This window comes from Impatiens glandulifera, chromosome 4, assembly GCF_907164915.1.
Source record: "Impatiens glandulifera chromosome 4, dImpGla2.1, whole genome shotgun sequence".
Taxonomy (NCBI): Eukaryota; Viridiplantae; Streptophyta; class Magnoliopsida; order Ericales; family Balsaminaceae; genus Impatiens; species Impatiens glandulifera.
The window spans coordinates 18,169,345-18,197,201 of record NC_061865.1 but is presented as its reverse complement, the minus strand read 5'-3'; the positions used below and the strand labels follow the sequence as shown (position 1 = coordinate 18,197,201).

The window sequence follows — 27,857 nt, the reverse complement described above, 5'->3', positions numbered from 1 at the left end:
ATAGTTCGAGGGCCGCCCAGATAATTTGCCATATATATATATATATATAATCTCAAGAGTAGATTTTGATTACATTTTTTTTTACTGATATTTAAAATAATTTTATTTTCAAATAATTTAACATCAATCCACAAAGAACAAAAACATCAAAACAATTAATAAATTCAGCTAACAAAAAAAAAGTTCGGACTTCCTTTAATAGGTCTTTACTCATAAACTGGATGAGGAATCTTAGGGAATGATTTTTCAATTAAACTATTAGAATTTAGTATTAACATGATCTAGTATATAATATATATATATATATATATGGAATTCTTTAAAAATTGAACTTAAAGATATATCATAAAAACAAATGTAAATATTACATTACAGAAAATTCAATTAAAAATGGGCAAAAGTCATATGGAACAATGGGAAAATTCCAACTCCAAAAAATTGAGTTATAAAAATGGAGTAAGAATTTTTAATTTTCTTCCGTTTTTGTCCCTCCCGAAGATTTGCAAATAGGGCAAATGTTGTTAATCTTTAGCCAACTCTTTATGCAATCAACATGATACTCGTGCCCACAATCAAGACTTCCAATTTTTTCGTATTCCTCGTATTTTTCCTGAAATTAAAAAATATAAAAAAATTATCAACTCGTATTCTAATATTTAAATACAACTCTTAATTAATAATTATTTAATAAAATTTACCTGGCATATGACACAAAAGTGATTAGTTCCATTACTAGAAGAAGATAGTTGCGACTCAAGAAATGGATGTGTTTGTATTCTAAGATTCAAGTTTTCTTCGGATAGACCAGTTTCAACACAAGGGAATTGTTCCCTCAACTGAAGCAGCTCCTAAATACAATAAACTAATTATTATACACTAAAATTAATTAAACAAGTTACAACATAAATATCAACAATACACATTCAATTGTACCTCATAAGACATGTGGTCAATGTCTAAAGTTTGTGGTAGTTGAGAATTATGGTTTCTTACTCGAGGCACATGCAAATGTGACGTAGTTCGAAGATATCTGTTGGTCCCTTGAACCAATCCAAGACTCTCCTAAATATTTGAACAAAAATGCAATAAAAATTAAGATACCAAAATTAGATAAATTTATATAAACATAAATGCTAGAAAGATGCAGTTCGTGTACCCTTATAGCCATGTCCATGTGCATATGATAATCATCAACAACAATTGAATTAATGGCCACTTCATCAATGTTGAGTATGGCAACTTCCTGTTTAATTTCAAACAATTTCATTAATAATAAGATACTGTAACTAAATAATAATCAACCAATCAAATCTAAAATATTAAGACAAAGAAAAAAATATTTACATCTGCGGGGTAAATTGTTATATGTGGCCTGAGATTTGTCGCTTCCACATTAGCTTGATATGTTGTTGAAGTGTGTCTACTTCGAGAATAGTTATTCATATTGTTGTTATGGTTTCTCAATAAAGGATGTGCAACAGGATGATGATAACGATGATGAATGTTGTTGGATGAATTGTGATGTTCGTGTAATTGATTCCCACCTAAGATATTCTGATTTGTTATATATGGCCTGATATTTGTCGCTTCCACATTAGCTTGATATGTTGTTGAAGTGTGTCTACTTCGAGAATAGTTATTCATATTGTTGTTATGGTTTCTCAATAAAGGATGTGCAACAGGATGACGATAACGATGATGAATGTTGTTGGATGAATTGCGATGATAGTGTAATTAATTCCCACCTAAGATATTCTGATGATCCATGACAATAATGATGTTTGTCTATCTATATTGTCTATCACATTATTGAAAGAAGTAATTAGATAATATAATTGAATATAAAACATAAAGTTTATAAAGCGTAAACTTGAATGACAACTTATGAAAAGAAGAAAACAGAACATGCTTACATGATGGACACTTCGTCGTCTCCGGCAGGTTGTTTTTCTGATGCAGAAGATTGACAATCGAGATCTCTTTGTTGGTTGATGGGCGATTTGAATTATTCAAATTTCAATTGTCGATATATGAGTGTTTTTGAAAGTTTTGAGAAAGAAATACAATTTTAATAGGTGGATTATGTTTTTTGAAAATTACTCTAAAGTGTTTATTTATAGAGTGCCGCATATTTTAAATAGTTTAATTTAGGAATTAAATTTGTTTCCTAATTAGCTGGTGCATATTCCTTATTTTATTTTAGAAGATTTTGGAATAATTGCATAATTAGGAAATAACTAAAATGTGTTTGGAAATAGGTTGGAATTAATATTTTAAAAGAAAAAGAAACCATTGAAACCATAAATATAATTAAGAAATAAATATAAACTATTCTAATATTATTATTTTTTTCTTTTTTGAATTAAAAAATCATATATTATAGTAATTAAATTAAATAAAAACTTAATTAACTTAATTTTTAATGAAATAATTATATTTATTGTTTTAGGAAAAATCAATAAATATATATAATCCAACGTCAACCTACTATAAGCTGGTTTTATAGTTGAAACTTTTTTGCAACTTCAATCATATTATTATTATTATTATTATTATTATTATTATTATTATTATTATTAATTTTTATAAATTTTTATAAATTTTTATAAATTAGTTAAATTATTAATTAACATATTAAAATATTCTTATTTTATTAAATTTAAATTTTAAATACACATAATAATTTAATAATTTATCTTAAAAAACTTTTTAAATTTTTGTAAGTAAATTTTTAAATAAAAAAAGAACTATACAAATTCATATATAAATAAATAAATAAAGAATGGAAAAATATTAACAGAAAAATATAGAGAAATAATTTATCATTCTTGAAAATCTAAAAATTCTCTTCAATTCACTTCAAGAATTTCTCAACATTTTTCTGTCCATATATATATATATCAAAAAATAAATATTTTCAAATAACTTAAATGAAACAACTCCCTCGACAAATCAGCTAAAAATCTGAATGACTTAATAGACGGATGATTTTTCAAATCCAAAAAAATAAAATTTGGGAGTTTGATTCTCATTTTAAAATGTGCATTTAATAAAAGTGAAAACTATGCAATGTCACACTTTCATTAAAAATGTTTAAGAAAATAGTCAATTAAACTATTATAAAATAATATTTATATTTTTATCTCTAATATATAGAAATGAACATTGATGAATTATATTTTTATCTCTAATATATAGAAGTGAACATTAATGAATTAATCTGTCATACAATACAAATCCCAAATACTAATTAGGAGATTAGAATTATTCAAATTATTTAAATAAAATATATTTTTCAATTTAATTTCTTTAAATAAATTTCACCTCAATATATTTTTACTTATTTCTATATTTAGTCAACAAGATTTTTATTCTTTTTCAGAAAAAAATTAGTTATAACATTAAAAATTTAATAATATTTTTTTCTATAATTAAACATATTAAACATTAATAATAAGATAAATTAAAAATTAAGAAATAAATTTTAAAATATTAAATTGGATTATCCTGTAAGCATTTAACGGATTAATTAGAACATAACAATATTAGAGTGATTATTTCTGTTTGAATTCGAATTGAGTTAAATATGGATTGAATTTGATTAATCTAACTAATCAAAAATAATATGAATTAAAATATTTTTTTTTCTTAATTACAAATTTTCATCACTTAAGCGAATTCCTTCATTTTCTCTACCTATATATATATATATATATACTTAATTCATTTTTTAATTTTTTAAATAAATATAAATAAAATAAATTAATTAACTAATTTCTTAGTTGACATTTAAAAAATATATAAATATTTTTTAGTTTGAATTATTCAAATCATATTTGATTCAATCCATATCCATATTAATTAGATTAAGGATGAAATAAATTTAGTTTAAATTTAATACGGATATAAAAATGATCTGACTTTTTAAACTTTTTTTTCAAATACAAAGATTTGCAGATATAACCAATACTATTTATCTTTAGCCAATTCTTTATTAATTAATACGATACCCATGCTCACAATTAACACCTTGAATCTATTTGTATACTATATATTTTTTTCTGAAATTCAAAAAAAAAAAATTAGTCACTCATTTTCTAATATTTAGATAAAACTCTTAATTAATTATTTTTATTAAATATAATTTACCTGACATATATGACACAAAAATCATTAGTTCCATAACTAGAAGAAGATAGCAACAACCCAATTGTAAGAACTGAGCTATATCCCGAGCCAAGTAAGCATGAAAGAGACCAAAGAAATAAATGTGTATGTGTTTTAAGATTTATGTTTTCTTTGGATAGGCCGGTTTCAACATGAGAAATTTGTCCACTCAATAGAAACGATTCTAAATGCAATAAACTAATTATTATTCACTAACATTAATTATATAAAGTTATAACATAACAACAATAAACATCCCATTCAATCTCGTCCCAAATATTACACAATAAAGGTAAGCATAATTAAACATTTACACCAAAATTTGATAAATTTTTAAAAAATAATGCAGCAAGATGCAACGGGCCATACCCTAATAGTCACCTCCATACGCATATGATGAACATAAAAACAAATGACTGTCCACTTCAGAAATTTTCTACTAAAATTAATTAAACAATTAAACAATCTCATCTAAAATATGAAGATAAAACAAAACAAATATTTACATTTGCAGGATAAATTATTATATGTGGCATGTGATTTTTATCGTTGACACATTAACTTGATATCTGGTTGAAGAGTGTCTATTTCGAGAATAGTTATTCATATTGTTGTTATGGTTTATTACAAGATGATTATAACGATGATGAAAGTTTTGGTAAGGCCTTGCACTTGAAAGAGAAATTGCAGAATTCGCAATAAGCATGTGGTGGTAATATTGAAGATAATAAAAATGATTATTGGATGAATTGTAATAATTATATAATTGATTCAGGTCTAAAGTATTCTGATATGATGTTTGTCTATCCATTTTTGTTTAAAAGAAGTCATTAGAGAATATAATAAATACAAAACTCATAATTATAAGTTATAATTTATACAAACTGAAACTTGAATAGCCAAAAAAACATATTGAAGAAGGATACTTCGGTCTTGTCTTAGACAAGTTAAAGATAAAAAATTGTATATATTAGTAGAAGAACTTAATATTAGCTTTTAAAATATTTATTTTAAAATAAATTAAAAAATAAATATATAACTTTTATTTTATCAAAAATATTATATAATCTATTCATGAGACAATATAAAAAATATATATTTATATAAAATAAATAATAAAATATAATACATATATAATGTGATATAAAATAATATATATATATATATATATTTTATGAGAGAAAATAATGTAAAAAATCTCTAAATTGATAAATATATATATATATATATATATATATATAACTCAATAATGAAATTACTAAAGTGTTTGATTCGCGGATTAAATAACTAAAGTTTTGAAAATCGTTCAATGACCCGGTTTTTTTAGCGAACTTGGTTCGACAGGTCCAACCGGTTAAACCACCAACCGGTTAAACCACTAGTTAAACCGGATTTTAATTATTTTTAAAAAATAAATATATTAATATATAAATGATATATATAATCAATTTTATATATATATATATATATATATATATATATATATATATATATATATATATATATATATATATATATATATATATATATATATATAAAATAATTAAATATATATACATATATATAAAATAATTAAATATATATTAATTAAAATATTAAACTAGATATAAGTAAGAAGTGGAATCTTGAAATGAAAGGAATTGACAGCTGCAGATGGATGTAAAAAAATGATTCTACATTGACGGATGCAACCTCCTTCGTTCTTAAGATTTTTCAACCCAACGATTTACTCTTTCTATCTTGATAGATTTCTGATTTGGCTTTCACTTTCTCTTTACACATAAATCTTGTTCGCGGTCTAAGAGATTGAAGTAGACTGAAAAAGAAGAAGAAAACAATCGGATTGAAAAAGAGAAGAAAACAGAATGAATACTGCATCATCATCGTCATGTACCTTACGAATCGAAAATTAACTGTTATATAAGGTTACCGTTTTAAAGTTAATAACCGAACTGTCGACCGTTTTGCGATCTGCGATCAGATTGGTTGAACCACCTGTTCAGACAGTATTTGCATAGATGAGTAACACTCTACACTGATCATAAGAAAATATTAAACTTTTAATTATTTTTTTATAACTTTTTAAACAATTTTTTTAATATTAACATTTATTTGTTTATCTAATATTTCATTAACTTTAATTATTTTTTAATTTCAGTATATATTACTTACTAATTTAAAAAAGAGAAATGATTAAGTGAGGGAATTTGTTGAGAGAATGACGTGGCATAATCTTATTCGATGAAAAAATCAAATAATTTCTCTTTTTTCTCTCTTTCCTCTCACTTTTACATTTTCAACCAATGAAGGTGATGTCTCACCAAATTCCCTTACCAAATTCACTCACTCTATCACTCCTCTTTAAAAAAATAAACTTATTTTATAAATTTTATTATTTAAAATTTTGAATAATTAAATTATTTATTTATTTTTAAATAGAAAGTTAATATTTATTTTATAATTAGTAGTATAAAAAATAATAATATTATTAATAATTATAATTAATATCTCTCCTATTAAATTCTCATTTAAATAATTTAAAAAATATATTATTATTTATATTTTAAATTAAATTATGAAATAATACTAATTATATATTATATTAATTTCAAATAATAATGTAATTATATTATTTATTAATTTATTTATTTGATGTAATATTAATAATATTTTAACTAATTAAAATAAACTTTAAATATTTAAAATATCAATAAAGTTAATTAAAATAATATTGATACAGTTAACAAAGATAAAAAAAAAAAATTAAAAGAATCAAAATATAAGTTTATTCTTATACTGAAATATTATACTATCTATCAAACAAAAATTTATAGATAGTTTATATATGATTAACTAAACAATAATAATATATATAACTTATATTCTTTTATACTTTGTTATTTTTATTTATAGCTATATATATTTTATACTCGTGCCAAACAGCTAAGCTATTATTCTATTTAACTAATTATAATTATTTAATTAACAAAAAAAAACAATTATTTTACTCTAATAGTACTTAAATCTGTTAATTAAAAAAAAAACTGCAAGTATAAACTTGAACCCATTTTATCCACTGTATCCAAAGGAATTTTGATTAATAAAACTCTTTCAATCAAAACACATTACATTTTATTTATTTAAACAATTGTAACTATTATTTTATTTCAAATGTAATTGAATCACAACAAAAAAAAAAAAAATTTACCCAACCCAACCCAACCCAACCCAACCCAACCCAACCCAACCCAACCAACCCAACCGCAAACCTATTCTTTATTCTAAGTATGGTTTTTGTTTACATTTTCGTCCTTAAAATTTTTGCTGATTGATCTGCTCTAGCATTTGAACTGCCAAGCCAACTGGTTGTAGATGCCATAACCAACGCCCTTGCAAGGACCAGGACTTATTAGGCAAGGCCTTTTGACGATTGATCCTTCTATTGAAGGAAAATGTTAAAAGAAATATAAAAAAATTAGTATAAAAAAATTAGTTGCATGTAAATAGTCGAGAGCTTCATTTCTACAAATGTTCAAAGAAATGAAAAAGTCTTTGAATATAACCTGCAAATGACAAGCAACTTGGGCAGTAGTTAGCTCCGGGGGTGTTCATAAGTATGCTCTTCGGCCGAGCAACTATATTTGAAAATGAAAATTATCACACACATAATTAAATCAAACTCGAAACAAATTAATAATAATGAAGGTCATGACTTTTTAGAGATCATACCGAAGTTATTTGCGACAATTTCTTCACGATTCTCCAGAATCAAATCGTCTACTATATACATATCAGTATTTATAGACACAAGCGAGTCCAAAATATTATAGGAAATTTCAGAAGTGGAGGATGAACTACTTCTAGGTACAATGAATTCACAAAGACCATGTGCAGTGTCTTTATCCAGGGGTTTGTCATGACAGAATTCAGCACCATTTAATAGGCAATACATTTTCACCTCAAAGTTTTCAAATGCTGATAAAACTGAAAACATTAAGACAAAAAATTATCATAAAAAGTTATATTCCAGCAGGAGAAGAACAATTAATGGCAATGCTTACCGAAAACTGGTAGCTTCTTTATTTCAAGAACTTTCTCAATAAACATGAGTCCATCCATGTCGGGGAGGTCAAATTCAGTCACGACGATATCAATCTCGCGCCTGCTTTCACCTACCATCGACAAAGCTTCCGTAGCTCGTTCAGCAACGATAACTACATCGATCAAGCAAGATTTTTGTAAATTTTAGACCCAAAAGGAAAAAAAAATTAATAGCTCACACAAGCAAGATTTTTGCACATCTGACACCCCAAAAAAATACAGAAACCTTTGTATTGGCAGGATGCAAGAAGCTTCTTCAGTCCTTTCAACTGAGGAGCGATCAGAATCCAAAAGCAATATGCAAACCGCAGCAGGGAAATGTATCGTCTGGAGATATCAAAAGGGTTTGGCGATGGATGATTTTTCGCTATTCATGTTTGAGGCAAATGGGAAGTATAAAAAAAAATAGAGGACACGAATTGTTGGCTTGTGTAACAGAAAATATCATATGGAGTATTTATAAGCAATATGAATTACGGATGCATGTAATCTCCAAGCATTTAAATGTTGAAGGTTCTTATCCGAACATTAATAACAGACTCCTCCTTATCTCAATCTTTATACTCAAAATCGAAAATAAACAAGAGCTACTATATATCTTTAGCCTTAAGAAAAGCAATTCTCAATTTTTCTCCTTCCTACATTAGCTTTTTTAGCATTTGAAAAGCGTTTCAAATTAATTGCACATGATTTAGCTGACGAACTACTTTTGTGGCACTTATGTAAATAGGACTATGTATTCTTGTACCACAATACATTACACCTACTCCATTTTTATGATCTTTGTGGAAGAAAGATCACGAAAATAAATGTAAGAAAGATTTGATTCAAAATCAGCATAATACATATGAAGATTACCTTCCTATTAAGGGATATACAATTCAAATGATTATTTGATGACAATAACTGATTTCACTAAATCAGTTGAAAAGTTGGTGTTTAATGATTTACACCAAGAGGAGAAGTGGGTCATCTTCAACCCTAGTTCATGTTACTAGTTAAGGAAGCTTTGCAGTATTACTATTGTAATACTTTTTTTCCTAATCCATTAGTTGCTAGACCTATCCATTCCATTCTTCTTCCTACTAGATGAAAATAATGTAACATACCCATCACGAATAGCTTAGATCACAAGAGGCTTGGACTAAGGGACTTACCATACAGAAGTATCATATTTGATTCTCGTTCAAATCCCTCAATGTGTATATTTGTTTTTATTAATCTTCCTTTTGGGGGTTTCATTGCGGTGAGCTGTTGTGTTAGCTTCTTCATGTGCATGTTCAAGTCGATCTGGACACCCTGGCATCACGAAAAAGATAATATTAGTAATAACTTAACACAATTGTAAATATCTAGTTTTGTTGAATACTTTCCTAATATACAAAAGCAACCATACATACAGACTACAGTCTAGAGTTCACGTATTTTGGTTTTCGATTTTACCTTCCAAATTTATCAATCCCCATGAAGCCTTCTTTTTCTTTTTCCTCATGAGTCTTGACCAGACTTGTAAAGAGATGTTAATACCACAATTAAGGACGCGGGACTGAAATCAGATAAACTTCAGTCTTTAGCTATTGTTATCATCGACTAAGGCGCGAAATATTTTGAATTCATAAATTGTATAACAGATTACAGAGGCAAATAATAAGAATGCACCAAATTAGACTATGAGAAACAACATTGAACATTCAAGATGTTCCTGTAGCTGCCCAAGTTAATTAGAAAATCAATCAGAAGCAAATAACTACATTTTGTGCAGTCTTCTTTCTAATCTTCTTCCTACTTGTTTCAACCACTACCAAAAAGCAAATACTTGTGTTCGAATTCATCAGTTCATTTCTATATAAGAAACCCTAAATAAAGTAATGAACATGTATTGAAATCCTAGCAGACGACTACGAAATTGTAAGATACTGTGTTCTTACATTGCTTCAGGATTGCGTCTACGTCGTCGTCTCGAGCTGAACAATGATTGACGGCGACGGGGACGGCAGCTTTGCCCTAGAAATTACTATTATTTACTATCTCAAATAAGATTATCAAAATCTATAATCTCCATTTAGATTCATACTATATAGTTCAATTCTAATATATTTTTACAAATTAATTATATTTAATTTAAAAATTATAAATAATTTCAAATTTTATCATTAAAATAATAAAAATGTAAATTCTTATAGAAAATATTCTTATAAAATGTTAATGAAAATTAATATAGTAAATTGATAATATTCTTATAAAATGTTAATAAAAAATAATCTAGAATGATGTTATCATTAAATGGCATAGCATAAGGAGGGGAATAGCAAATTTGAACTGCATAATGTCATTGTATTGTAAGTATAAATAAAAATTACATTTACAAAATTGAAATAAAGAATTTTTTTTTGGTCGTCATCGTTTTTATCGTCTTCATTATCATCTTCGTCGTCAACATCTATGATCTGAACATGATGGTGCGTTAATAGTTGAGACCTTCTAGTAATCGTCTTCCTCCTTTCATTCATTATTGTTTTTGTTATTTATAAAATAAAATAACAAATTTGATAGAAATACATTTATTTAATATTTATATATATATATATATATATATTTTTTTTTTTTTAGATTTGACATTATGTTTAGCCATATTGGATTGGATTTATCGTTTCAGATTTTTATAATTCGAATAATACTTCCAGTTTTTGGTAGATCATTTTTGTTAATAGTTGCGGATTGTTTTGATGATCTTTTCTTTTTGGAATAAAAGAGAGCTAACATAACATCCCACAACCATAACTCCCGCTTAAACTCAAAACGCTTATAGTTGAAATTGAACCCGTGACATTTTAATCTTCTAAGCCGACTCTTACCACTAGTCTACCTTGGTGGAATAAAGATGTTTGTATCGCCAGAAAATTAATTAGGTAGAGATTTTTCCAACACCACTAAATTGATTTTTTCAGTAGACTCTACTTTCTAACTCATCCTTATGTAATTCAAAAGTCCACTTAAAAAATGACAATTGTTGAATCATCTTTATTGTAATTTTAATTTTTACAAATTTAATATATTATTTAATGTCTAACTGTTTTTTATTGTTTAGACATTTTTTTGTATTATTTAAAAATTAATTTGGTATATATAACTCATATTTGAATTAATGATATATAGTATTTATAAAATTTATAAAGATTTTGATTACATTTTTTTTACTGATATTTAAAATAAATTTATTTTCAAATAATTTACCATCAAAAAAGTCCCACAAAGAACAAAAACATCAAAACAATTAATAAATTCAGCTAACAAAAAAAAGTTCAGACTTCTAGATCGATCTTTACTCATAAACTGGATGAGGAATCTGAATACTTAAGAAAATGATTTTCCAATTATATATATAGAGAGAATTCTTTAAAAAATGAACTTAAAAAGATATACCATAAAAACAAATGTAAACATTACAATACAGAAATATCAATTAAAAATGGACAAAAGTCATATGAAACAATGGGAGAATTCCAACAGCAAAAAATGGAATTATAAAAAACCAAAATAACTAGTTAGAGTAAGCATTTTTAATTTTCTTCCGTTTTTGTTGACCCCGAAGATTTGCAAATTGGGCAAATGTTGTTAATCTTTAGCCAACTCTTTATGCAATCAACATGATACTCGTGTTCACAGTCAAGACTTCCAATTTTTTCGTATTCCTTATATTTTTCCTGAAAGTAAAAAAAATAAAAAATTGTGAACTCGTATTCTGATATTTAAATAATAATTAATAATTATTGAATAAAATTTACCTGGCATATAACACAAAAGTGATTAGTTCCATTACTAGAAGAAGATAGTTGCGACTCAAGAAATGGATGTGTTTGTATTCTAAGATTCAAGTTTTCTTCGGATAGACCGGTTTCAACACAAGGGATTAATTCCCTCAACAGAAGCAGCTCCTAAATACAATAAACTAATTATTATACACTAAAATTAGTTACACAAGTTACAACATAAATATCAACAATACACATTCAATTGTACCTCATAAGACATGTGGTCAATGTCTAAAGTTGGTGGTAGTTGAGAATTATGGTTTCTTACTCGAGGCAAATGTGATGCAATTCGAAGATATCTGTCGGTCCCTTGAACCAATCCAAAACTCTCCTAAATATTTGAACAAAAATGCAAGTAAAATTAAGATACCAAAATTAGATAAATTTATATTAAACATAAATGCTAGAAAGATGCAGTTGGTCGTACCCTTATAGCCATGTCCATGTGCATATGATAATCATCAACAACAATTGGATTAATGTCCACTTCATCAATGTTGAGTATGGCAACTTCCTGTTTAATTTCAAACAATTTCATTAAGAATAAGATACTATAACTAAATAATAATCAACCAATCAAATCCAAAATATTAAGACAAAGAAAAAAAATATTTACATCTGCAGGGTGAATTGTTATATGTGGCCTGAGATTCGTCGTTTCCACATTAGCTTGATATGTTGTTGAAGTGTGTCTACTTCGAGAATAGTTATTCATATTGTTGTTATGGTTTCTCACTCGAGATAAAGGATGTGCAACAGGATGATGATAACGATAATGAAAGTTGTTGGATGAATTGTGATGATCGTGTAATTGATTCCCACCTAAGATATTCTGAATTGTTATATGTGGCCTGATATTTGTTGCTTCCACATTAACTTGATATGTTGTGAAACTGTGTCTACTTCGAGAATAATTATTCATATTGTTGTTATGATTTCTCAATAAAGGATGTGCAACAGGATGACGATAACGATGATGAAAGTTGTTGGATGAATTATGATGATCGTGTAATTGATTCTCACCTAAGATATTCTGAAGATCCATGACAATAATGATGTTTGTCTATCTGTTTTGTCTATCACATTATTGAAAGGAGTAATTAGATAATATAATTGAATATAAAACACAAAGTTTATAAAACGTAAACTTGAATGACCACTTATAAAAAGAAGAAAACAGAACATGCTTACATGATGGACACTTCGTCGTCTCCCGTCTCCGGCAGGTTGTTTTTCTGATGCAAAAGATTGACAATCGAGTTCTCTTTGTTGGTTGATGGGCGATTTGAATTATTCAAATTTCAATGTATGAGTGTTTTTGAAAGTTTTGAGAAATAAAATCAATTGAAATAGGTGGATTATGTTTTTTGGATATTACTCTAAAGTCTTTATTTATAGGGTGTCGAATATTTTAAATAGTTTAATTTAGGAATTAAATTTGTTTCCTAATTAGATGGTGCATATTCCTTATTTTGTTAGAAGATTTTGGAATGATTGTATAATTAGGAAATAACTAAAATGTGTTTGGAAATATGTCGGAATTAATATTTTAAAAGAAAAATAAGCCATTGAAACCATAAATATAATTAGGAAATAAATATAAACTATTCAAATATTATTATTATTTTCTTTTTTAATTAAAAAATATATATTATAGTAATTAAATTTAAAAAAAAATTAAATAACTTAATTTTTAATCAAATAATTATATTTATTGCTTTAGAAAAAATTAATAAATATATATAACCCAACGTCAACCTACTGTAAGCTGGTTTTATAGTTGAAACTTTTTTTTTTCAACTTCAATCATATTATTATTATTAATTTTTATAAATTAGTTAAGTTAATAATTAACATATTAAAATATTTTTATTTTATTAAATTTAAATTTTAAATACACATAATAATTTAATAATTTATCTTAAAAAAAAACTTTTTTAATTTTTTTAAATAAGTTTTTTTTTTTTTTTATAAAAGAACTATACAAATTCATATATAAATAAATAAATAAATAAAGAGTGATAAAATATTGACAGGAAAAATGTTGAGAAATAATTTGTCCCCTTGAAAATTTAAAAACTCTCTTCAATCCACTCAAAGAATGACATATCATTTCTAGGGGTAAGCATAATTTGGCAAACCCACCATAACCTAAACTCAAAATATTAATTTGAGTTAATTAATTTGGGTTGGGTTGAGTATGAGTTGGATTTAATTTGGGTTGGGTTAAAATTACCCAAATTATATAAATTTAATTTAATTCTTTGTTATTAATCTAAAATATAAACTAATCATATTTCAACTTCAAGTCAAACACGTTTTTGACATTTGTAACACGTTTTTGACACGTTGAACACGTTTTTGATATTTTTAACACGTTTTTCACACATCTCACAAGTTTTTGACATGTTGAACACATTTTTAACATATCTAATACGTTTTCACACTTATAACAAGTTTTTCACACTTACAACACGTTTTCACACTTATAACACATTCAACACGTTGTCACACTAAATAACACTTTTTCACACAATTTTCACATTTTTGTTACGTTTAACACGTTTTTGACACGTTTAATACGTTTTACACGTTTTTGACGAGTTTAACAAGTTTTTCTTGTTTTGGCACCTTTAACACGTTTTTTGATATTTTAACACGTTTTGATATGTTTAACGGGCTCAGATCTGCTGTTGCAGATTTGGTGCTCCATCCTACATCACTTTCACAAAAAATGGTTATTTTAACACGTTTTTGACACGTTTTACACGTTTTTGACGAGTTTAACAAAATTTTCATGTCTTGGCACCTTTAACACGTTTTTTGATATTTTAACACGTTTTGATATGTTTAACGGGCTCAGATCTGTTGTTGCAGATTTGGTGCTTCACCCTACATCACCTTCACAAAAATGGTTATTTTATAGGATAAGTCAAAATTAATGAAGAAAGAGAATGAAAAGTCAACATATATTATAAAGGTGGTGTAGGATGGAACACCAAATCTGCAACAACAGATCTAGGGTGATGTTTAACACGTTTAACATGTTTTTCACGTTTTTGGCATGTTTAACACGTTTTTGATATGTTTAACACATTTCTAACACGTTTTTCACATTTTTGGCAGTTTAACATCTTTTTAACACATTTTGGTACGTTTAACACATTTTGCCTCGTTTTTCATGTTTTTGGCACGTTTTTGACATTTTAACACGTTTAACATGTTTTTGCACATTTAACATATTTTTGATATGTCTAACATGTTTTTTGCACGTTAACACGTTTTGACAAGTTTTAACATATTTTTGGCACGTTTAACAAGTTTTTGGCATGTTTAACATGTTTACACATTTTAACATGTTTTTCACACACGTTTTTCATGTTTTGGCACATTATATGTGTAAAAAACGTATTAAACGTGTCAAAATGTGAGAAACATATTAAACGTGTCAAAACCGTGTTAAACGTGTGAAAACGTGTCAAGAATGTAAAAAAACGTGGAGAACATGTTAAATATGTCAAAACGTGGAGAACATGTTAAATATGTCAAAACGTGTTAAATGTGTGAATAAATATTAAACATATTAAAAATATGTTACACGTGTCAAAAACGTGAAAAACGTGAAAAGTATGTTAAATGTGTTAAAATGTATTAAACGTGTCAAAAACGTGAAAAACATGTCAAAATGTATTAAATGTGTCATAATCGTGAAAATATGTCAAACGTGTCAAAACGTGTTAAACATTAAAAAACGTGTTAAACATGTCAAAAACATTAAAAACGTGTTCAATGTATCAAAAACGTGTTAAACGTGTCAAAAACGTTTTAAACGTATCAAAACATGCCAAAACTTAAAAACGTGTTAAACGTGTGAAAAACGTATTAAACGTGTCAAAAACGTGAGAAACGTGTTAAATGTGTCAAAAAGTGTTAAACGTGCTAAAAATGTGAAAACGTGTTAAACATGTTTAAAACGTGTTAAACATGTCAAACATGTTAAACAGATAAAAATGTGTTAAATGAGTCAAATATATGTTAGATGAAAAAATAAAAAAAAATAATTTGGGTTACCCAACCCAACCCATATTAATAAATAATATGGGTTGGGTAAATTTAATTTGGGTTGAATATGGGTTGGATAATACGGGTTGGGTTTACCCGTTTTCTCACCCCTAAAAACGTGTTCAATGTGTCAAAACGTGTTAAATGTGTTAAACGTGTGAAAAATATTTTAAACATGTCAAAAATGTGAGAAACGTGTCAAAACGTGCCAAAAAAGTGTTAAACATGTTAAAAACGTATTAAATATGTCAGAACGTGTTAAACAGATAAAAATGTGTTATATAAGTCAAATACATGTTAAATAAAAAAATAAAAATATAATTTGGGTTACTCAATTCATACCCACCCCAACCCAACCCATACCCAACCCATATTAGTAAATAATATGGGTTGGATAAATTTAATTTGAGTTGAGTAATACGAGTTGGATTTATATGTTTGTTCACCTCTAATCATTTTCTAACATTTTTCTGTCAATATATATATATATATATATTCAAAAAAAAAATTCAAATAACTGAAATGAAACAACTCCCTCAAAAAAATAATTAAAAAATCAAAATAAATTAATAAAGGGCTCTCAAGCTAAAAATCTGAATTACTTAATAGACGGATGATTTAAAAAAAACAATTAAGGTAGAGCTAGTAAAAATAACAAAATTTAGGAGTTTGATTCTCTTTTAGAATATGCATTAAATAAAAGTGAAAACTATTCTATATAAATATTGATGAATTAATCAATAATACAATACGAAATACTAATATCCAAACTATCTAAATAAAAATTTATTTTTCAATTTAATTTTTTTAAATTAAATTTCATCTCAACATATTTTTACTTATTTCTATACTTAGTTAAGAATATTTTATTTGATTCAGAACAAAATTAATTATAACATTAAAATTTAATAATATTTTTTTTTATAATTAAACATATTAAACATTAAATAATAAGATAAATTAAAATTTCAGTAATTAAATATTAAATTGAATTATCCTAGATCTTAGCATTTGACGGAATAATTAGAACATAACAAATTGAATTTGATTATTTCGTTTATATTAAATTTAGATTGGATAAAATTCGAATTGAGTTTAATTCGGATTGGATTAATAATCTAACTAATCCAAAATAATTTGAATAAAAATAATTTTTTTCTTCTTACTTACAAATTTTCTCAAAACCAAATTTTCATCAATTAAATTAAGGGTGACAATTTAGATAAATTTTAGGTTGGCAGGTTTTGGTTGGCAGGTTAACGAGTTCAACGATTATAACCTAAACCTAACTTGTTTAATAAATCGGGTCAAATATCTCTAACCTAAACCTAACATGTTTATTTGTGTTTGACCTAAACCTGACTCGTTTGACCCGTTTGACCCGATTTACATAACTCAACTCGAATCAAACCCGATATAATTAGTTCACATCTTTCTATTTCAAATTAAAATGACATCAATATAAAATAAAAATAAAGGTAAATCACAAATTCACTTATAAAAAATTTTACAAAAGAAAATGAGTGAGTGAATAAAAAAGAATAACACAAAATTCAACAAAAAAAACTTGTAAACGGGTTATCGGGTCTATTTTGGGTCATGTCAGGTCGACCCGATTTTGACATGTTTATTAATCAGGTTAAATAGCCTGATTTTTTCATGTTCGGTCAAGGTCATGTCCAAAATTGTCGGTCCTATATTAAATGAATTCCTTCATTTTCTCTACCTATATATATACTTAATTCACTTTTTACTTTTTTTAAATAAATACAAATAAAATTAATTAATTAATTTCTTGATTGACATTTAAAAAATATATAAATATTTTTTAGTTTGAATTATTCAAACCATATTCGATGGATGGGATGGAATACATATCCGTATTAATTAGTAAATAATTTAGATTACAAATTGAATAAATTTAGTTTGGATTTAATACGAATGAGACAAAAATAGGTCGAATTTACCCATTTCCTCAATAGTATATACCTGTTTAAAAAAATAATCATTCAATTCTATCTCTCTTTCAACTTTTTGTCAAATACAAAAGATTTGCAGATATGGTCAATTTATTTATCTTTAGCCAATTCTTTATTAAGTAATATGATAATAGTGCTCACAACTAAGACTTCCAATCTATTTATATACTATATATTTTCCCTGAAATTCAAAAAAAAATTACTCACTCATATTATAATATTTAGATAAAACTCTTAATTATTATTATTAAATTATTTAAACTTTTTATTAATTATTTTTATTAAATATAAATACTTGACATATGACACAAAAATCATTAATTTCATAACTAGAACAAGATAGGAAAGACTCAATTGCAATAGCAGAGCTCTACCAACGGAGCTATATTCCCGAGCCAAGTAAGCATGCATGAAGGAGACCGAAGAAATAAATGTGTATGTGTTTTAAAATTTATATTTTCTTCTAGGCCGATTTCAACACGAGAAATTTTTCCACTCAATAGAACCGCTGCTTCTGAATGCAATAAACTAATTATTATTCACTAAGATTAATTATATAAAGTTATAACATAAATATCAACAATAAACATCCAATTATTCAATCTCGTCCCGAATATTACATCATAAAAGTAAACAAAATTAAACATTTACACCAAAATTTGATAAATTTATATAAAATAAATGCAGCAAGATGCAACTGTGGCATCCCCTAATAGTCACCTCCATACGCATATGAACATACAAACAAATGAATGTCCACTTCAGAAATTGTAAGTATACCAAATTCTTGTTTAATTTCAAACTAACTATAATAATAATAAGCTACTAAAATTAATTAAATAATTAAAAAAATCTCATGTAAAATATGAAGATAAACAAAACAAATATTTATATTTGCAGGATAAATTATTATATGTGGCATGTGATTTTTATCGCTTCCAAGTTAGCTTAATATCTGGTTGAAGAGTATCTATTTCGAGAATAGTTATTCATATTGTTGTTATGATTTATCATTTGAGATAAAGAATGTACAACAAGATGATTATAACGATGATGGAAGTTGTGGTAAAACCTTGCACTTGAAAGAGAAATTGCAGAATTCGTAATAGACATGTAGTGGTAATATTCGAAGATGATTGTTGAATGAATTGTGATAATTGTATAAAGAATTCATGTCTAAAGTATTCTGATAATTCGTGACAAAAATAATGTTTGTCTATCCATTTTTTTTCTAAATTATAAGTTGTACTTTATACAAATAGAAACTTGAATAGCCACTATAAAAATAAATAATAATTAAAACATATTGAAGAATGATACTTCGGTCTTGTCTTCGACAGTTAAAGATATAAAATTATATATATTAGTAGAAGATTAGCTTTTAAAATATATATTTTAAAATAAATTAAAAAATAAATATATAACTTATTTTATCAAAAAAATTATATAATAAACAATATAAAAAATATATATTTATATGAAATTAATAATGAAATATAATATATATATATATAATTAATGTGAGATAAAATAAAAATATATATATTTTATGAGAGAAAAATAAGGTGAAAAATCTCTAAATTGATAAACTCGATAATGAAATTACTAAAGTATTTGGTTGAATTAAATAAATTAATAGTATAAGTTATAATTTGAAAAGGCATAGATGTCTAACCCTCTATATAGATTACAAGAAAGTATTAAACTTTTAATTATTATTTATAACTTTTTATACAATTTTTTTAATATTAACATTTATTTGTTTATCTAATATTTCATTAACTTTAATTATTTTTAATTTCAGTGTATATTAGTTAGTAGTTTTAAAAAATAAACTTATTTTATAAATTTTATTATTTAAAATTTTAAATAATTAAAAATTATGTTTATTATTAAATAGAAAGTTAATGTCTATTTTATAATTAGTAGTATAAAAAAAATAATAGTATTATTTATAATTATAACTAATATCTCTCCTATTAAATACTCATTTAAATAATTTAAAAAAATATATTATTATTTATATTTTAAATTAAATTATGAAATAATACTAATTATATGTTATTATATATTATATTAATTTAAAATAATAATGTAATTATATTATTATTTATTTATTTATTTGATATAATATTAATAATATTTAAATTAATTAAAATAAACTTTAAATATATAAAATATCAATAAAATTAATTAAAAATAATATTGATATAATTAACAAAGATAAAAATAAATTAAAAGAATAATATAAGTTTAGTCTTATACTGAAATATTATATTATCTATCAAACAAAAATTGATAGATTTATACATTTTATATAAGTTTAACTAAACTAAACAATAATAATATATATAACTTATACTCTTTTATACCTCATTATTTTTATTTATAGCTATATATAATTTATACTTGTGCCAAACAGCCTAAACAGCCTAGGGTATTATTCTATTTAATAATTAAAATTATTTAAATAACTAAAAACAATTATTTTATTCTAATAGTACTTAAATATGTTAATTTAAAAAAATATATATAAACTTGAACCCATTTTATCCACTATATCAAAAGGAATTTTGATTAATAAAACTCTTTCAATTAAAACGCATTACATTTTATTTATTTAAACAATCAAATATAAGTATGAATTGATGTAACTATTATTTAAAATGTAAATGAATCACAAAAAAAAAAAAAAAAATACACAAACATACCAACCCAACTCAAATTTAAAATATTAAAATTTTATTTATATATACTAACTTGTCAAAAAGTGTAAAATTTGTTTTAAATAACATAAATATTTAAGGACATCAAAATTTTTGCCACAAGTAATATCATTTTTTTTTTTAAATTTGACATTACTTTAATTATTTTTTTATTCAAACAAAACATCAAAATCTTTCCTTATTCAATTTTTTCTCTCTTTTTATCTTTTACAACTCTCCACTATTTCTAACTTTTCTCTCTTCAACAATTTTTATAATTAATCAATTAACAATAAAATTAAATAAGATGAAGAGAGGAAAAAGAAAAACTAAAGTCTTTTTAGGATTGGGGTTATTTAAAAATCTAAAAGAAGAAAAATATAATTATTATTGATGATTTTGAAGATCAAGTTAATTATTATTTTTTTTAAAATATTTAAAATGTATTGATATATATAAATAAAATAAAAACTAATAATTTGAAATAAATAGTATTTTAGTATTTTGATTAATAATTTTAGTGATGTGATGGACAAGATGGTATAAATTGATGTTTGATTTTGTTTAAGTTATTTAAAAAAGAGAAATGATTGTGTAGAGAATTTAGCGAGAGAATATGAGAGAAAATGACTGACGTGGGATGAAAAAATCAAATAATTTATCTCTCTTCTTTTTTCCCTTCAATTTTTTTTATTTTTCCAATCAATGAGGTGATGCCACATTATTGTCTCTCTTATTTTCTCTCATAAATTCTCTCCCCTATCACACCTTTTTAAAAAAAAAAATTCAAACCAAGAAAGGCTTTAGAAGAAAATGGAGAGATGTGAGGGGGTAAAGAGAGAGAAAAAATAAATAAAAAAATATTTTAATGTTTTGTTTGAATTAAAAAATAATTAAAGTAATGTCAATTTTAAAAAAAGATATGTTGATATTACATTTGACAAAATTTTTAAAACAGTTTAATATTTTTATTATTTTAAACAAATTTAACACTTTTTTGATAAGTTAATATATATAAAAAGAATTTTGATACTTAGTAAATAAATTTGACATTTTTTTACAATTTAGTGTGTAAAATTGACCTTCTTCCCATTCTTTATTTTAAGTATAATTTTTTTTGTTTACATTTTAGTCCCTAAAAGTTTTGGAGATTGATCTGCTCTAGCACTTTGAACCGCCGAGCCAACTGGTTATAGATGTCATAACCAACGCGGACTTATTAGGGCAAGGCCTTTTTGGAGATTGATCCTTCTTTTGAAGGAAAATATTAAAAGAAATAAAAAAAAATTAGTTGCATGCAAATAGTCGAGAGCTTCATTTCTACAAATGTTCAAAGAAATGAAAAAGTCTTTGAATCTAACCTACAAATGGCAAGCAACTTGGGAAGTAGTTAGCTCCGGGAGTGTTCATAAGTATGTTCTTGCCGATCAACTATATTTGAAAATGAAAATGATCACAAACACATAATTAAATCAAACTTGAAACAAATCAATAATATTGAAGGTCATGTATATACAGGGCGGAGCAAAACTTACCCGGGCTAATTTTTTATTAAAAAATTTATCCGGGCTAGTTTTATAGTTTGCTGTCACTAATATCTTTTAGCGACGGAAAATAACCAATAACGACGTTAATTTACCGTCGTTATTGATAAAATACATACAGGTTGTTTAAGGCTACCCGGGCTACAGCCCGGGGCGGCTTGTACTTGGCTCCGCCCCTGTATATATATACCAAAGAAGCCTGGGGCGAGAACGCTCCAACGAATTTTTTATGAAGTTTGTGAGTCCAACTGATTAGAGATCATACTGAAGTTAAGTGCGACGAATTCTTCACGATTCTCCATAATCAAATCATCTATTATATGCATATCATCATTTATAGACACAAGCAAGTCCAAAATATTATAGGAAATTTCAGAAGCGGCAGATGAACTACTTCTAGGTACAATGAATTCACAAAGACCATATGCAGTGTCTTTATCTAGGGGTTTGTCATAACAGAATTCAGCACCATTTAACCGGCAATACATTTTCACCTCAAAATTTTCAAATGCTGATAAAACTGAAATCATCCAGACAAAATAATTATCATAAAAAGTTATATTCTAGTAGGAGAAGAAGAACAATTAATGGCAATGCTCACCGAAAACTGATAGCTTCTTTATTTCAAGAACTTACTCAATAAACATGAGTCCATCCATGTCGGGGAGGTCAAATTCAGTCACGACGATATCAATCTCGCGCCTACTTTCACCTACCATCGACAAAGTTTATGTAGCTCGTTCAGCAACGATAACTACATGATAACTACATGGGATCAAGCAAGATTTTTGTAAATTTCACACTTAAAAGGAAAAAAATTAATAGCTCACAAAAAAAAATATAGAAACCTTTGTATTGGCAAGATGCAAGAAGCTTCTTCAGTCCTTTCAATTGAGGAGCGATCAGAATCCAAAAGCAATATGCAAACCCTAGCAAGGAAAGGTATCATCTGGAGATATCAAAAGGGTTGGGTGATGGAAGACTTTTCGCTATTCATGTTTGAGGCAAATGGGAAGTAGAAAGAAAATAGAGGACGCGAATCGTTGACTTGTGTAACAAAAAATATCATATGCGCGACGTATTTATAAACCATATGAATTACGGATGCATGTAATCTCCAAACATTTAAATTTTGAAGATGCTTATCCTAAACATTAATAACAGACTCCTCCCTATCTCAATCTTTATACTCAAAATCTAGAATAAATAAGAGATACTATATATCTTTAGCCTTAAGAAAAGCAATTCTCAATTTGTCGCCTTCCTACATCAGCTTTTTTAGCATTTGAAAAGCGTTTTCAAATTAATTGCACATGATTTAGCTGACGAACTACTTTTGTGGCACTTATGTAAATATGACTATGTATTCTTGTACCATAATCCATTACACCTCTTCCATTTTTATGATCTTTGTGGAAGAAAGATCGCGAAAATAAATGTAAGAAAGATTTGATTCAAAATCAGCATAATACATACGAAGATTACCTTACTATTAAGCAATATACAATTCAAATAATTATTTGATGGCAATAACTGATTTCACTAAAGCAGTTGAAAAGTTGGTGTTTAATGATTTACACCAAGAGGAGGAGTGGGTCATCTTCAACCCTAGTTCATGTCATTAGTTATGGAAGCCTTGTTGTAATACTTTCTTTCCTAATCCATCATTAGTTGTTCGACCTATCCATTTCATTCTTCTTCCTACTAGATGAAAATAATGTAACATACACATCACGAATAACTTAGATAACAAGAGGCTTGGACTAAGGGACTTACCATACAGAAGTATCATATTTGATTCTCGTTCAAATCCTTCAATGCGTGTGTATTTGTTTTTATTAATTTTCCTTTTGGGGGTTTCATTGCGGTGAGCTGTTGTGTTAGCTTTTTCATGTGAATATCTAAGTCGGTCTGGACACCCTGCCATCACGAAAAAGAGAATATTAGTAACAACCTAACACAATTGTAAATATCTAGAAAAAGAGAATATTAGTAACAACCTAACACAATTTGTAAATATCTAGAAAAAGAGAATATTAGTAACAACCTAACACAATTGTAAATATCTAGTTTTGTTGAATACTTTCTTAATATACAAAAGCAACCATACATACAGACTACAATCTAGGGTTACGTATTTTGGTTTCGATTTTATCTTCCAAATTTATCAATCCCCATGAAGCCTTCTTTTCTTCTTCCTCACGAGTCTTGACGAGACATGTAAAGAGATGCTAATACCACAACTGAGGACGCGGGAACTGAAATCAGATAAACTTTAGTCTTTAGCTATTGTTATCATCCACTTAGGCGCGAAATATTTTGAATTCATAAATTGTATAACAGATTACAGATGCAAATAATAAGAATGCACCAAATTAAATTATGAGAAACTACATTGCGTAGATGCCCAAGTTGAATTAGAGAATCAATTAGAAGCATATAACTACATTTTGTCAGTCTTCTTCCTAATCTTATAGAAAAAGGATCCCAACAGATGAGGATCTATAGAAGAAAGGTTTGAACAGATTTTATGACGATAATATTTGGTTTTAATGTAGATCTTTATGTTTTTGCACATTTGAAATTGAGAATAAGAAAGGTTTGGACAGATGAGGAATTTGCAACAAAATTCTAAAGTTCCCACAAATTTTGTGACAAACCGGTTATTTATAAGTAATTAGAATTTTAATTTGAGAACAAACATTTATTATTTGAATTAGTATGATTGATTCTTTTATTTAATAAATTTTAGATTAAAAGAGTACATATGATGAGGGGGAATTGAGTGATCCTAAATATGTATGCATTCATTCCATTCAATAAATTAAAGATGTAATGTTCAAATTTGAATCATATTCATCCAATAAGACACAACTTTAAATTTGAGCTTTTTTAACCATTAAAATTTTAATTATTTAAGACTTTTTTTTAAATGAACAAAAGCGTGTTATTTTATTTTAACATATCATTTTTGTTTTTCTAATTAATTTATTACATTTTTAAAAGAAATGATATTTAAAAACGTTTTGAACATATTTTTTAAAATTAACTTTTGTTTTTAAAATTTACATGTTCTAATTTGATAAGTTGGTTTGTGTGACCACACAAATGTTAAAGAAAGAAATGTAAATTTTTAAATAAAGATAGATTTTGTATTTATTTTTCAAATAATTTTATAATGATATAATATTGTGTACGGTCTACCAATTTAGATCAATTTACATGTATTTGTATTTTAAATTAATTATTGTCGAGATATATGCATTTAAAACTACCAAATATCGAATATGGGTTGATCTTAATTAATAAATGTGTAAGGTTTGAAAAATATTGAAAAATTGAAAGAAAATAATTATATTTTATTTGTTTAAATATAATAAATTAATTAAAAATATAAATTAAATGACTAAAATTATGATAATTAAACTCAACTTAATTTAAAGTTGGAGTATATAATTTACATGTCTCATCACCACAAGTAGAGGCAAATCTGTAAATAATTTTTTTTATATTTTCTAAATATTTAAATAAAAGGAGTAAAAATATCAAAATTTTCAAATTTTATTTTTACTAACCCATCTTAATATTTTATTTTATTTTTTATTTTATTTTTTTTGTTAAGAATGAACTATTAATTTTTACAAAAATATTCCATAAATTGACATCTTATTATAAAGTATAAACAAGTTGTTTTTCAAAATACTTAATTTCCTTTAAAAAAAAACGTGTCAAAATTGCATGCTTTGAGAGAGTCTGATAGAGGGTAATCAACACTGTCCGTATTTATACCATCTTCGATTTCTAACAATTTCATCTCTCAAATAATCTCGTTCTTTCTAGGGTTTGTTTTTCATTTTTACAAGAAGATGATACAGCTATACTACTCGGCGATCTTCGCCGAGATGATGGCGATTCTGATCCTTCTCTTCAAAACCCCTCTAAGGAAACTCGTTGTCATGTCAATAGACCGCCTCAAACGTGGCACCGGTCCTCTCGTCGTCAAAACCGTAGCCGGTGTCGTCTTCCTCATGATGTCCATCACTATTTACACAATCACTGATATTAATAGTCGTCCGCTAGAACTCTTGAATCCCACCGACCAGATTATCCAAGGAAGAGCCATGCTTGAAGCTTCTTTAATGGGTAATAAACATAACTGTCAGATCCTTGTGATTTTACTAATTAATTTGACCCATTTTCAGATGATCTGCTCATTTCATGAAGATTTGCCTTTGATAGATCAATAGTACTTTTGAGTTCTTTTGAGAATCTGGTTTGAGGGTGTTTGGAGACTTGTTTCTTGCTTTTTGATGTCTTTTTTGATGTGGGTATATCATCTTTAAGAGACTAATGAATGAATACATATAATAGGGTTCATGTTATTTATGCTGTTGATGGTGGATAGACTTCATCACTACATTAGAGAACTGAGGTTGTTAAGAAAGGCAATGGAGGCAATCAAGACTCAAAACCATGGGGGAGATGAAGGAAAAGGTTTGAATCCTGAGGAGATTAAAGTCTTGGGAGAACAGGTATCAACACTGAAAGGAAAGATCAAACAGTTGGAATCTGAATCGACAGAAAAGGGGAAGGAAGTGAAAGCTGCAGAAGCAGGGGCAGCTGCTCAGAAAAATCAAATTGAAGATCTTCTTTTGGACTATGATCGTTTGTTGAAGGAGAATCAAAGCCTTGGAGAAAAGCTTCAGTTGCCACTTGATAAAACTGTCAAGAAGAACACATGAAGTAGAAAACTACTATTTCTTTAATTTCTTTTGTTTGCATGGAAGCTGATTATCTAAAAAGAATTAAGTTATGTTTATGTTTTCTTCTATTGATATTGATACATGTGTAAGAACTTAAATAAGACCCTGCATGATTACAACATGGGCTCATTGTAGTAGGTTCTAAAGGTAAAAGTTGGTTATTACTGTAATTTGCAATTGGGAAGTTTTCTTATTATTGGTGTGTTTATGGAATGATCAAAATCCTTTTGGGGGATATGTATATGATCTATTCTGATGTTGAAGAGTCTAGCAAGTTGTGCTTTCAGATGGTGCACTATTTGATCCTTGCTCATAATATGTGGTTCTCATAAACTTGGATTTTTTGAAAAGAATCATTAATTCTTTCCAAATCGGGTTCACAGTAAAATAACTCCCTCTATAATACCCCTTTGTATCTTCTATATTGCTATCTCGAAAATCTAGAAGATAAAAAAAAATTTAGATAATTGTTTACTGTAATTTCTTCCGCACAAACACTATTTCTTACAAAATAGAGTACAAATATCCCAAACACCAAAGCCACTTTGAACCTGAGAAAAAAATAGATCTACTAAGCACCAAAGCCCATAGTCATGAAGATATCTAGTCTTGTTTTTAAATGTTATAATATTATAAAAGTAGTCCTGGATAGCTATTTAAAGACAATGACAAAATCATAACAATAGTGTAGAGAGTATAAAAATATGTGTAAGAAGTTCTAAAG

The 27,857-nt window shown here is 26.2% G+C and overlaps 4 protein-coding genes across 4 annotated transcripts; 1 reads left to right on the top strand and 3 right to left on the bottom strand.

Annotated features, from left to right (window-relative positions):
- Nucleotides 1-466: 466 nt before the first annotated feature.
- LOC124934852 lies at nt 467-1,644 on the bottom strand. The gene is made up of 5 exons (XM_047475349.1): nt 1,345-1,644; nt 1,157-1,243; nt 934-1,062; nt 699-848; nt 467-610 (listed from the first exon to the last, which is right to left on the bottom strand). Exons 1-5 carry the CDS (start codon nt 1,642-1,644, stop codon nt 467-469), a joined length of 810 nt encoding a protein of 269 aa, XP_047331305.1.
- Nucleotides 1,645-7,873: 6,229 nt separating this feature from the next.
- LOC124934851 (putative two-component response regulator-like APRR8) lies at nt 7,874-10,290 on the bottom strand. Its single transcript, XM_047475348.1, has 4 exons — nt 10,197-10,290; nt 9,426-9,567; nt 8,229-8,381; nt 7,874-8,151 (listed from the first exon to the last, which is right to left on the bottom strand). The coding sequence occupies exons 2-4, from the start codon at nt 9,544-9,546 to the stop codon at nt 7,874-7,876; spliced, it is 552 nt and encodes a 183-aa protein (XP_047331304.1). The 5' UTR covers nt 9,547-9,567; nt 10,197-10,290.
- A 1,538-nt stretch (nt 10,291-11,828) lies between these two features.
- LOC124934850 lies at nt 11,829-13,125 on the bottom strand. Its single transcript, XM_047475347.1, has 5 exons — nt 12,697-13,125; nt 12,508-12,594; nt 12,289-12,411; nt 12,054-12,203; nt 11,829-11,972 (listed from the first exon to the last, which is right to left on the bottom strand). Exons 1-5 carry the CDS (start codon nt 13,123-13,125, stop codon nt 11,829-11,831), a joined length of 933 nt encoding a protein of 310 aa, XP_047331303.1.
- Nucleotides 13,126-26,202: 13,077 nt separating this feature from the next.
- LOC124936903 lies at nt 26,203-27,114 on the top strand. Its single transcript, XM_047477432.1, has 2 exons — nt 26,203-26,513; nt 26,742-27,114. The coding sequence occupies exons 1-2, from the start codon at nt 26,237-26,239 to the stop codon at nt 27,110-27,112; spliced, it is 648 nt and encodes a 215-aa protein (XP_047333388.1). The 5' UTR covers nt 26,203-26,236; the 3' UTR covers nt 27,113-27,114.
- The last annotated feature ends 743 nt before the right edge of the window (nt 27,115-27,857 follow it).

What these genes read in the sequence shown, in the direction of transcription:
- LOC124934852 (XM_047475349.1), bottom strand. Translation starts at nt 1,644, where the DNA reads ATGAATAACTATTCTCGAAGTAGACACACTTCAACAACATATCAAGCT. An exon ending in ACATGGACATGGCTATAAGG is followed by an intron (nt 1,063 to 1,156) that starts GTACACGAACTG and finishes TCAAATATTTAG; the next exon opens with GAGAGTCTTGGATTGGTTCA. An exon ending in ACTTTTGTGTCATATGCCAG is followed by an intron (nt 611 to 698) that starts GTAAATTTTATT and finishes TTTTAATTTCAG; the next exon opens with GAAAAATACGAGGAATACGA.
- LOC124934851 (XM_047475348.1), bottom strand. Translation starts at nt 9,546, where the DNA reads ATGCACATGAAGAAGCTAACACAACAGCTCACCGCAATGAAACCCCCA. An exon ending in AAATATGATACTTCTGTATG is followed by an intron (nt 8,382 to 9,425) that starts GTAAGTCCCTTA and finishes TGATCGATGTAG; the next exon opens with TTATCGTTGCTGAACGAGCT. An exon ending in AAAGAAGCTACCAGTTTTCG is followed by an intron (nt 8,152 to 8,228) that starts GTAAGCATTGCC and finishes TAATGTTTTCAG; the next exon opens with TTTTATCAGCATTTGAAAAC.
- LOC124934850 (XM_047475347.1), bottom strand. Translation starts at nt 13,125, where the DNA reads ATGGATCTTCAGAATATCTTAGGTGAGAATCAATTACACGATCATCAT. An exon ending in ACATGGACATGGCTATAAGG is followed by an intron (nt 12,412 to 12,507) that starts GTACGACCAACT and finishes TCAAATATTTAG; the next exon opens with GAGAGTTTTGGATTGGTTCA. An exon ending in ACTTTTGTGTTATATGCCAG is followed by an intron (nt 11,973 to 12,053) that starts GTAAATTTTATT and finishes TTTTACTTTCAG; the next exon opens with GAAAAATATAAGGAATACGA.
- LOC124936903 (XM_047477432.1), top strand. Translation starts at nt 26,237, where the DNA reads ATGATACAGCTATACTACTCGGCGATCTTCGCCGAGATGATGGCGATT. An exon ending in GCTTGAAGCTTCTTTAATGG is followed by an intron (nt 26,514 to 26,741) that starts GTAATAAACATA and finishes TACATATAATAG; the next exon opens with GGTTCATGTTATTTATGCTG.